Source organism: Oncorhynchus kisutch, linkage group LG3 (assembly GCF_002021735.2).
Source record: "Oncorhynchus kisutch isolate 150728-3 linkage group LG3, Okis_V2, whole genome shotgun sequence".
NCBI lineage: Eukaryota > Metazoa > Chordata > Actinopteri > Salmoniformes > Salmonidae > Oncorhynchus > Oncorhynchus kisutch.
In genome coordinates this window covers 52,477,981-52,490,618 of record NC_034176.2, presented here as the reverse complement: position 1 = coordinate 52,490,618, position 12,638 = coordinate 52,477,981, and the positions used below count along the sequence as shown (strand labels likewise).

Here is a 12,638-nt window from a genome sequence, read left to right as displayed (position 1 = left end):
GACTGTTGTTTTAATATTAAACTAAATTCTGCTATTGTTTTTAATTTCATAAAGCAGCTTATGTTTCTTAACCAGGCAAAGGGTAGCTAACTAAAAGGCTGGTGGTGACTGGTTAGCTAAGGTGGAGCAAGAATCGCTGAGCGGAGTTAGTCTGCCCAAACTCATTGTTTGCGCCTGGTTGATGTAGGCTGTGTTTGCTGGGTGGGAGGTGTCCTGCCCACTGTTCAAAAGAACTGTGCTGCGCATCTGTGCTGCTTAGATTAATTATCACTCTCACTCTCCTAATTATTGTACAGTCCTTTAAGTTTAGTAAACTTAAGTTATTATTATTTTTTATTATTTGTTGTTGTAAATGTATCGTTTTTTTCTGGGTCTATTTAGTCTATTATATGCTTGTCTATTGCCACTGAAAAATAGGTGTTTCACAATTTTTGTACACGAAATTAACACTGTATTTGAGGCTGCAGTGCATGCGCTTTTTAATCCTACAGTTACAATTAACAACAATTCCATTCAGAATATTAAGTAGCAGCCTACCTGTTGGCTTTTGAAGCCTATCCGTCTCCTTTACCTTTTCATTCCATCATTTTAATTCCATCTTCAATTGATTAGATACCTCCTAACCTTAGCCACACACAGAGGCTCTATGACTATAGCCTATTGCCTGACAACGACAACAAGCTACATGCGCCACTCTCGTGAAAAGCAAGAGCAGCAGCATAAATAGTACAATTTCTATCTCTCTCTCTACTGCAGCGGTCGGTCCCATTCAGTTCTGTATGTGTCCTTCCAGACAAGTCAGTTACAGTCTAGCTACGCATACCGGAGACTCATGACTATCAGATCAAACCCAGACCTATGACATTATTTCGAATTCTGGATCTGGATCTGCTCGTGAAAACCTCTACAGTGCAAGCTTCAATGCCATACAACTCTCCTTCCATAGCCTCCAATTGCTCTTAAATAAAAGTAAAACTAAATGCATGCTCTTCAACCGATCGCTGCCTGCACCTGCCCGCCTGTCCAACATCACTACTCTGGACGGCTCTGACTTAGAATACGTGGACAACTACAAATACCTAGGTGTCTGGTTAGACTGTAAACTCTCCTTCCAGACCCACATCAAACATCTCTAATCCAAAGTTAAATCTAGAATTGGCTTCCTATTTCGCAACAAAGCATCCTTCACTCATGCTGCCAAACATACCCTTGTAAAACTGACCATCCTACCAATCCTCGACTTCGGCGATGTCATTTACAAAATAGCCTCCAATACCCTACTCAACAAATTGGATGCAGTCTATCACAGTGCCATCCATTTTGTCACCAAAGCCCCATATACTACCCACCATTGCGACCTGTACGCTCTCGTTGGCTGGCCCCTCGCTTCATACTCGACGCCAAACACACTGGCTCCAGGTCATCTACAAGACCCTGCTAGGTAAAGTCCCCCCTTATCTCAGCTCGCTGGTCACCATAGCATCACCCACCTGTAGCACGCGCTCCAGCAGGTATATCTCTCTGGTCACCCCCAAAACCAATTCTTTCTCTGGCCACCTCTCCTTCCAGTTCTCTGCTGCCAATGACTGGAACGAACTACAAAAATCTCTGAAACTGGAAACACTTATCTCCCTCACTATTTTTAATCACCAGCTGTCAGAGCAGCTCACAGATTACTGCACCTGTACATAGCCCACCTATAATTTAGCCCAAACAACTACCTCTTTCCCTACTGTATTTATTTTATTTATTTATTTTGCTCGTTTGCACCCCATTATTTGTATTTCTACTTTGCACATTCTACTACTGCAAATCTACCATTCCAGTGTTTTACTTGCTATATTGTATTTACTTTGCCACCATGGACTTTTTTTTGCCTTTACCTCCTTTATCTCACCTCATTTGCTCACATCGTATATAGACTTGTTTCTACTGTATTATTGACTGTATGTTTGTTTTACTCCATGTGTAACTCTGTGTCGTTGTATGCGTCGAACTGCTTTGCTTTATCTTGGCCAGGTCGCAATTGTAAATGAGAACTTGTTCTCAACTTGCCTACCTGGTTAAATAAAGGTGAAATAAAATAAAAAATGCTTCCTGACGGTCTAGCTTTAGTTAGCAAGCTGGACAGAGTAAAGACTGCAAATGTAGTCATACAGTGAGCAATGATACAATTATATTCAGCAGCAAGACCAGGAACCAGCAGGGAGTTTGAGTGTATGTGTGTGTGTGTGACAGAGTAGAAGTGTGTGTTGTTCTCTGTGTTCATTCTCTGTCTTGACTTTGAAGTAGGTGTGTGTGATGTTACAGCGGGAAACGAGATGTGAGTGTGTGTGCAGATAGTCGTTTCGTGTATGTGTCGTTCTGTATTTCTTGCTTTGTTCCTGTTTACTAGGTAGTAACCACTAACAAAGTAGTTGTGAGGTGGAGATGTGTGTAAGTCAGAAAAGCTATATCTTGTGTGTGTGCGTGTACACCCATACGTTTGTCTGTGTTAACACAGTGAAGTGTCAGTGTGAGTGCATTCTTGGATGAGGTGTAGGTGTGGTGTGTGTGTGTTAGTCTTACATTGCAGGAGCAGAGGTAGCAGAATGTGATTGTGTGTGTGTTTGCCCTACCTTGCAGGAGCAGAGGGAGCAGTGGTCCAGGCTGTGGTTCCACTTCTGTCCGTTGTGTTTGAGGCCCTCCTCGTAAAGACAGTCTCCACTGCAGGCCGGTCCAGATGTGCACATACAGTCAAAACCACCTGGAAGGTTCACACACACACTGTCGTTCCAGCAGGTGTGTGTCTGCGTGGCACACTCGTCAATGTCTGAAACAGAGAATAGCTGCTTTACCTATCAAAAACAAGAATGTGTGGCTTTCTTTGTGACGCCATTTTCCCCTCTCCATACTCCAGTTTAGTCTAGAGGGGTGGGGGTGGGGGGTGGGGGGGAATATTCCATAAAAAAATCTGCCGTTTCCAGCTACAATAGTCATTTACAACATTAACAATGTCTACACTATAGTTCTGTAGCAGAGAGAACAGTCTATGACTTGGGTGACAATTTTCTGGCCTTTCCTCAGGCACCACTTATAATATAGGTTCTGGATGGCAGGAAGCTTGGCCCCAGTGATGTACTGGGCCATACGCATTACCATCTGTAGCGCCTTACGGTCGGATGCCAAGCAGTTGCAATACCAAGCAGCGATGCAACCCGTCAGGATGCTCTCGATGGTGCAGTTGTTAAACCTTTTGAGGATCTGATGACCAATGCCAGATCTTTTCAGTCTCCTGAGGGGGGATAGGTTTTGTCGTTTCCTCTTCATGACTGTCTTGGTGTGCTTGGACCATGTTAGTTTGTTGGAACTTGAAGCTCTCAACCTGCTCCACTACATCCCCGCCAATGAGAATGGAGGCATAATCGGTTCTCCTTTTCCTGTAGTCCACAATCATCTCCTTTGTCTTGATCACATTGAGGGAGAGGTTGTTGTCCTTGCACCACACAGTCAAGTCTCTGACCTCCACCATATAGGCTGTCTCATCATTGTCGGTGATCAGGCCAACCACTGTCATGTCATCAGCAAACTTAATGATGTTGTTGGAGTTGTGCCTGGCCGTGCAGTCATGAGTGAACAGGGAATACAGGAGGGTTGAGCTGTAGTCAATGAATATCATTCTCACATAGACTTGAGCCATGACCAGCCTTTCAAATAATTTCATGGCTACAGATATGAGTGCTACATGTTGGTAGTCATATAGGCAGGTTACAATTGTGTTCTTGGGCACCGGGACAATGGTGGTCTGCTTGAAACATGTTGACATTACAGACAGACAGGGAGAGGTTGAAAATGTCAGCGAAGACACTTGCCAGTTGGTCAGCGAATGCTTGGAGTACACGTCTGACACGGATTACCTTGTGAATGTTGACCTGTTTAAAGGTCTTACTCACATCGGCTGCGGAGAGGGTGATCACACAGTCGTCCGGAACAGCTGACGCTATCATGCATGTTTCTGTGTTATTTGCCTCGAAGCGAGCACAGAAATTATTTAGCTCATCTGGTAGGCTCGTGTCACTGGGCAGCTCTTGGCTGTGCTTCCCTTTGTAGTCTGTAAAAGTTTGCAAGGTCTGTCACATCCTACAAGCGTCCGAGCGCTTATAGTACGATTTGGTCATAGTCCTGTATTGATGCTTTGCCTGTTTGATGGTTCATCGGAGGACAAAGCAGGATTTCTTATAAGCTTCCGGGTTAGAGTCCCGCTCCTTGAAAGCGGCAGCTCTACCCTTTATCTCAGTGCGAATGTTGCCTGTAATCCATGGCTTCTGGTTGGGTTATGTAAGTACAGTCACTGTGGGGACGACGTCCTCTATGCACTTATTGATAAAGCCAGTGACTGATGTGGTGTACTCCTCAATGCCATCGGAAGAATCTCGGAACATGTTCCAGTCTATGCTTGCAAACGGTCCTGTAGTTTAGCATCTGCTTCATCTGACCACTTTTTATAGCCCAAGTCACTGGTGCTTCCGGATAAAATTTTTGCTTGGAAGCAGGAATCAGGAGGATAAAGTTATGGTCTGAATGCCAAATGGAGGGCGAGGGAGAACTTTGTACGTGTCTCTGTGTGTGGAGTAAAGGTGGTATAGATTTTTTCCCCCTTTGTTTGCACATTTAACATGCAGATTTGAATGTCCCGTTGGTAGGATATACGTGGTTTCAGTTCGTCCCATTTATTTTCCAGCAATTGAACGTTAGCTAGCAGAAGGGAAGGCAAGGGCAGAGTAGCCACTCGTCGCCTGATCCTCACAAGGCATCCTGATCTCTTTCCGCGAATCCTACGTTTCCATTTCCAGCGAATCGCGGGGATCTGGGTCTATCCCTCACGTCCGACTCATTTAAAAAGATCTCCTCGTCCAATTTGAGGTGAGTAATCCTAGTTTTGATGTCCAGAAGCTCTTTTCTGTCATAAGAGATGGTAGCAGCAACATTATGCACCCAACAAATTACGAACAATGCGAAAAAAAGAAAAAAAAATAGCACGGTTGGTTATTAAGAGTCCATTTGGAATTTAATCAAAATAGATATGATCTAATTAACAGCTTTCCATAGTACAGTGCCTTGTGAAAGTATTCATCCCTCTTGGTGTTTTTCCTATTTTGTTGCATTTGTTTTTATTTGGATTTCATGTAATGGACATACACAAAATATTGCAAATTTGTGAATTGAAACATAAATTTTTTTACTGAAAAGTGGTGCGTGCATATGTATTCACCCTCTTTGCTATTAAGCCCCTAAACAAGCTCTGGTGCAACCAATTACCTTCAGAAGTTACATAATTTGTTAAATAAAGTCCACCTGTGTGCAATCTAAGTTTCACATGATCTCATTATTTATACATCTGTTCTGAAATGCCCCAGAATCTGCAAAACCACTAAGCAAGGGGCACCACCAAGCAGGTGGCACCACGAAGACCAAGGAACTCTCAAAACAGGTCAGGGACAAAGTTGTGGAGAAGTACAGATCGGGGTTGAGTTATAAAAAAAAAGATCAAACTTTGAACATCCCACAGAGCACCATTAAATCCATTATTAAAAAATGGAAAGAATATGGCACCACAACAAACCTGCCAAGAGGGAGCCGCCAACTGAAACTCATGGACCAAAGATAACCCTGAAAGAGCTGCAAAGCTTCACAGTGGAGATTGGAGTATCTGTCCATAGGACCGCTTTAAGTTGTACACTTCACAGAGCTGGGCTTCACAGAAGAGTGGCCAGAAAAAAGCCATTACTTTCAAGACAGAAATAAGCAAACACGTTTGGTGTTCTCCAAAAGGCATGTGGGAGACTCCCCAAACATATGGAAGAAGGTACTCTGGTCAGATGAGACTAAAATTGAGCTTTTTGGCCATTAAGGAAAACATTATGTCTGACGCAAATCCAACACCTCATCACACCGAGACACCATCCCACAGTGAAGCATGGTGGTGGCAGCATCATGCTGTGGGGATGTTTTTTTATCGGCAGGGACTGGGAAACAGGTCAGAATTGAAGGAATGATGGATGCCGCTAAAATACATAGACATTTTTGAGGGAAACCTGTTTCAGTCTTCCAGAGATTTGAGACTGGGACGGAGGTTCACCTTCCAGCAGGACAATGACCCTAAGCATACTGCTAAAGCAACACTTAAGTGGTTTAAAGGGAAACATTTAAATGTCTTGGAATGGCCTAGTCCAAGCCCAGACCTCAATCCAATTGAGAATTTGTGGTATGACTTAAACATTGCTGTACACCAGCGTAACCCATCCAACTTGAAGGAGCTGGAGCAGTTTTGCCTTGAAGAATGGGCAAAAATCCCAGTGGATAAATGCGCCAAGCTTATAGAGACATACCCCAAGAGACTTGCAGCTGGAATTGCTGCAAAACATGGCTCTACAAAGTATTTACTTTGGGGGGGGGGGGTGAATAGTTATGCACGCTAAAGTTCAGTTTTGTCTTATTTCTTTGTTTCACAATAAAAAATATTTTGCAAGTGGTAGGCATGTTGTGTAAATCAAATGATCCAACCTCCCCAAAATCCATTCTATTTCCAGGTTGTAAGGCAACAAAATGCCAAGGGGGGGTGAACACTTTCGCAAGCCACTGTACATTTTTAATTATAGATAGTGATGTTACCCTGTGTATTCCTGACCATTGTATCTCTGCATGATTGATGCATCGCTACATCCTGACTTAATTGGAGAAATCATGCTCTTCTCACAGTAACAGAGATTGGGATCACATGTAATGCACTAAACAGTATTTGATATTGATTTATATATACATTCATGTTTTATGTTGTATTCTCATTGATTGTTAGTCTGTTTCTACTATTTATATGTTTATCATTGCTGTTCTCATAATGTGCAAATCAAATTCCATTCATTCATTCATTTATTCAGACTACACAACAAAAGACTGCAACATGCAGCACAAAATAAATCTGCATAGCCATGCTAACAGCCCCCTCCCCCTCCCCTGTAATATGTGACAGTTTTTATACAGCTTTACCAACTCAGCTACAGAAGACCAAGATGGACAGGAGCAGTAGAGATGTAGACAACCAACAGAGGTGGAATATAATGACTGTATACTAACCGATGCAGGAACTCCCGTCGATCAGGTAGGAGCCATTGTCATGGAAACCGTTCCTGCACTCACAGTGGTACCAGCCTGGCAGGTTGACACAGCGGGAGTGAATGTGGCACTGGATCAGGACCTCCGCACACTCGTCAATGTCTGGTGGAAAAACACAGTATATCTGATGCCATCAACATGATCTTTTCACAAAGATCATATGAATTACTTAATCTATATGTAATTATATAACATTTGCACTTAAGGCAATCCCAACTGTCTTCTGATTGTTAGAATCAGTGGCGAGCTGTCAATCAGGGCAGGTGGAGCAGAGCCCCACATGTTTTGAACCCCACCTGTTTAGCTAACAACATTTGAATACATTTTTTTGGGGGGCGGTTGCCTGTTTTGCATGTTATTGTGACATTTATAAGTGTCACATATCAGTTTGCAAACAATGTAAAACATTTAAAAAATGGAGTTAATAAATCTGCATACAAACATCTTTTTTGCTTTCTTGAGTATGGCATCTCCAAAATGCACCATAGTTTAGTGCTTTCTGTAGTCGTGAGGCAGCCAGCGGGAAATACGGAGCATAGGGGTTGGTAATGTTCTCTAGTTGCACCATGATTGGCTCAGTGTTCTGTCACTTATGGGGACACATCACAGCAAAATCTACAGGGAGAGCTCGGAAATTCAAGCCCCTCGGGTGCTGCCATAGATTTACATTCAGTGGAGTGGCTGTATGGTCCAAGTCTGTGTTTAGGGGTCTCTTTTCCAAGCTTAAAAGGATAAACATTCACATGCAACACCATGGGACAGAAAAGTTTGAATACATTGACCATGCTGTCAATTCAGCATGACTTCTGCCGCGTTCAAAACAACTGGAAACTTGAAACTGGGAAATCTCAGATTTCAGTGAGTTCAAGACAACTGGGAACTCAGGAAAAAAACGAGCTCCTACTGGAAAAACTCGGAATACCAAGTTGGGAACTCGGGTCTCTTTCTAGAGCTCCGACCTGAAGATCACTGACATGATTTAACCTTGTTTTTTCCCGAGTTCTTGAAAACACCATAAATCCATAGAATGCCAGACTTTGATGACACAATTTGCCCACAAGAAGGGCCACATCACCACCTTCCTGTTCAAGTGAGCACAGCACAACAAGGTAAGTCCAAAAATGTATCGTATGCTGCTGCATAAAATATGTAATATGCCAGGGAGATAGCATTACTTTCTTAGCTACAGTATACCTATGTGTATGTTGTGTAGTAAGCTGTTATAAGCCCATATGCCTCACCTTAATAATTTGGTCCGTTTCCCCCTCATAACTTAGTCTACTGTTCTGACTTGGTGGTGCGCATGTAGCCTATAGACTGTTTTAGAGAAATGTCATCTTTGAATATTGTAGGAGCTTTCATTGTCTGCTTATATGACTCCTTTATTTCTCCTACGGTTCTGACTTGGTGTACAGGGAGAATACTATAATAACGGCCAATTTTCTGAATTCTGTCGCTGTACATTTCAAAAGTGCAAAACAAATTGTTCTATTGACTACGTCCTTCCTAGCTCGCTCATTAATGTCTTAATGTCACGCCCTGGTCTTATTATTTGTTTTCTTTCTTTATTTGGTCAGGCCAGGGTGTGACATGGGTTTATTTAGTGGTGTGTTTTTGGATTGGGGTTTTTCGTAGGTTTTGGGATTGTGGCTTAGTGGGGTTTTCTAGCATAGTCTATGGCTGTCTGAATTGGTTCTCAATTAGAGGCAGGTGATTATCGTTGTCTCTGATTGGGAACCATATTTAGGCAGCCATATTCTTTGAGTGTTTCATGGGTGATTGTTCCTGTCTCTGTGTTTGTTGTCACCAGATAGGCTGTATAGGTTTTCACGGTCCGTTTGTTGTTTTGTTCATTTTTCATCATTATTAAACATGTATGAAAATTACCACGCTGCATTTTGGTCCGACTCTCCTTCGACGGAAGAAAACCGTAACAGAATCACCCACCTTGCAAGGACCAAGCGGCGTGGTAAAAGACAGCGACGACAGTAGCAGCAGCAACAACAGCGGCCAGCATCACAGGACTCCTGGACATGGGAGGAGATACTGAACGGAGAGGGACCCTGGGCACAGGCTGGGGAATATCGCCACCCCAAAGCAGAGCTGGAGGCAGCGAAAGCTGAGCGGTGGCGATATGAGGAGGCAGCACGGCAGTGCGACAGGTACGAGAGGCAGCCCCCCCAAAAAATGTGGGGGGGGGGCAGACGAAGTGTGGTCCTAAGCCAGGTAGCAGACCTGAGCTCACTCCTCGTGCTTATTATAAGCAGCGCATTACTGGTCAGGCACCGTCTTATGTGGTTAAGTGCACGGTGTCGCCAGTACGTGCCCATAGCCCGGTGCGCTATAGGGCAGCCCCCCGAAAGTGCCATGCGAGTGTGGGCATCGAGCCAGGGCGTATGGTGCATGCTCAGTGGGTCTGGTCGCCGGTACGCAGTTTTGGTCCAGGGTATCCTGCGCCGGCTCTGCGTGCTGTGTCTCCGGTGCGCTGGGAGGGTGCAGTGTGTCCTCTGCCTGCGCTCCGCTCGTGCCGGGCAAATGGAGTGGAGCCTAAGGGAGAGGTGCGTGTAGTAAGCACTAGATCTCCCATGCTTACCCACAGCCCGGTTCAACCTGTGACTGCACTCTGGAGGGTCCGGGCTAAAGTAGTTGTCCAGCCTGGGGAAGTGGTGCCAAGGTTGCGCACCAGAGCTCCAGTGCTCCCCCACAGCCCGGTCCTTCAGGTGCCTCCTCCTAACACCAAGCCTCCTGAAGGTCTCCCCAGCCTGGTGGTTCCTGTGGCAGCCCCACGCACCAGGCTGTCTCTCTGTCTCCTCCCTGCAGGTGGTCCCGCCTGTCCGGCGCTGGGGCCGGAGTCTCCCGCCTGTCCGGCGCTGCTGCCGGAATCAGAGGCGCCAGAGCCCCTCAGCCCAGAGGCGCCAGAGCCCCTCAGCCCAGAGGCGCCAGAGCCCCTCAGCCCAGAGGCGCCAGAGCCCCTCAGCCCAGAGGCGCCAGAGCCCCTCAGCCCAGAGGCGCCAGAGCCCCTCAGCCCAGAGGCGCCAGAGCCCCTGCCCCTCTGTCCCGAGCTTCCGCCCCTCTGTCCCGAGCTTCCGCCCCTCTGTCCCGAGCTTCCGCCCCTCTGTCCAGTGGGGTCATTGAGAAGGGTGGCCATGGTTAGAAAGCCACGGAGGCGGACAATAAGGCGGACTAAGACAATGGTGAAGTGGGGTCACTACGGACAGACGCCCACCCAGACCCTCCCCTATAGGTTAAGGTTTTGCGGCCGGAGTCCGCACCTTTTGGGGAGGGGGGGGGGTACTGTCACGTTCTGACCTTTATTTCCTTTGTTTTGTCATTATTTAGTATGGTCAGGGCGTGAGTTGGGGTGGGCAGTCTGTTTGTTTTTCTATGATTTGGGTATTTCTATGTTTCGGCCTAGTATGGTTCTCAATCAGAGGCAGGTGTCATTAGTTGTCTCTGATTGAGAATCATACTTAGGTAGCCTGGGTTTCACTGTGTGTTTGTGGGTGATTGTTCCTGTCTCTGTGTTTTGCACCAGATAGGGCTGTTTTGGGTTTTCACGTTTCTTGTTTTTGTAGTCAGTAGTTCATGTGTACATTTACGTATTAAAATAACCATAGACACTTACCACGCCGCATTTTGGTCCGCTTCTCCTTCAGATGAAGAAAACCGTGACACTTAATCAAAATTACGGATTGCCTCCTATCCAATCTTCGTTCCCTTATGCCATCATTTGAACATCTCAATTGTCAGAAGAAACCACATTTGTTTCAGCAAGTCAGCCATGTTTTTTTTAAAGCAGTAAATGAGACTGAATTAACTGTTTCACTGCCAGACAAGGCTCCGATGATAGCCGTTTGTAGCGGTTGTAAAGTAAGCTCTGCTTTTGGGACAGCTTTATGCAGGCCCTAACAGTTTTGGGCACCGTTTGTCACCGTCATAGTGAAATTAATGTATTGTTTAGTGTTGTGTAGTGGCTTTGCTGGTGTCACGTGTGCTCCCTCTCCGGCTGAGGTCACCAGGCTGCTTGTTATGGCGCACACCTGCCACCATCGTTACGTACACCTGCGCGTCAGACTCACCTGGACTCCATCATTTCCCTGATTACCTTCCCTATATACATGTCACTCACTTTGGTTCCTTCCCCATGCGTTATTGTTTCTGTTCCTGTCTGTGCATTGTTCGTATTATGTTTCGTTCATTAAATTATTCGCTTCCTGACTCAACACACATCGTTCCAGCTGGCATGCATAATTTTTTGCTTGTTTGTTTGTCCCACCAAGATTTACATGCTAAAATTTCCAACAGGTTACAATACATGTGTACTACTGGATTATTAATGTATGTATAGGCCTGTTATCATCAAATAATTGTCAAAAATAAAATGCATTTTAAAAGAATCTGCAAAAGTTTCTGTAGGAACCACACAGTGTCTATGCTAGCTAGATCCAGCTCTGCTGTGAGGATTTATGGGGCTTTTGTAGGGAACCACACAGTGCTTATGCTAGCTAGACCCATCTCTGCTGTGAGTGTGTACAGGGTTGAGAATGACTGGCTGGAAACATGCATATCTCCTGTCCTTTAGCCTATCAGATTTCCTGTTATCTACCTATTGCCTGATCTCCTGGACTACGCTACAAGCCTTTCCCTGCCTGTACTGTTGCCCTTTTGGACCCCTTGTGTATGACCTTCTGCCTGCCCCTGGACCCAGCTACCTGCCTCCTCCTGTGGTCCTTTGCAATAAACACCTGCTGTGCCTGTCACGCCTGCTCCCGCTCTTTCCATCCCATGGCGCTTGCATCACACGCTCCTGCAATCCATCACTCACACCTGCCCTCCCTCGTCACTTGCATCAGCGCTATTGGACTCACCTGGACTCGTCACGTGTTCTTTTCCTCCCCTATATTTGTCTGTTCCCTTGCACTGTTCCCCGCTGCCGCATTGTATTGTTTTTGTCTTTTGAATTTGTTTCTGACGATGTTCCTGTCTCGTCTCTGTCCATTATAATTAAACGTTTTACTCCTCGTACCTGCTTCGTATCTCCAGTGTCATTCCGCGTGACAGTTCCCTGCACTTGAAACCAGGTCTCTGTCTCCCCTCATGTTCATTACATTGCCAGGGATGTAGTGTGGTGGAGCGACGCTCCCTCGTTTTTTTTCAATTTGAGAATACACGGAGCAGTTAAATGAATTCTGATAAATTCTATTTAATTACAACAAAAATTCCATGAAAATGAGAATGACAAACTGAATAAATATAGCAGCCTATAGGTAAATAGTGGGTTCTTCCTTGTCTTAGGTCTCTCTCTGGCAGTGGTGTGACGAGGCTTGTCGGTCAGAAGCTTGTCAGTCAGAGGCTTGACCACTTTTAGCGGGCCAAATCTGACATAAGAAGAGCCACAGACAGAACTCTATCAGCGGTTGCTAAAACGGCTGTCCTCAAAACAGTTTGTTATGGACTTGGGGCTCATGTAGGCCTATGACACACTT

The 12,638-nt window shown here is 45.3% G+C and overlaps 1 protein-coding gene across 1 annotated transcript in view; it reads right to left on the bottom strand.

Moving 5' to 3' along the window:
- Positions 1-12,638, bottom strand: part of LOC109872624 (protein kinase C-binding protein NELL1) — a 424,089-nt gene that overhangs the window by 16,107 nt on the left and 395,344 nt on the right. The window contains exons 16-17 of the mRNA XM_020463927.2: positions 7,114-7,254; positions 2,619-2,812 (exon numbers count right to left, since the gene is read on the bottom strand). Of these exons, the coding sequence (XP_020319516.1) occupies positions 2,619-2,812; positions 7,114-7,254 (335 nt within the window). The remainder of the gene's footprint in view (positions 1-2,618; positions 2,813-7,113; positions 7,255-12,638) is intronic.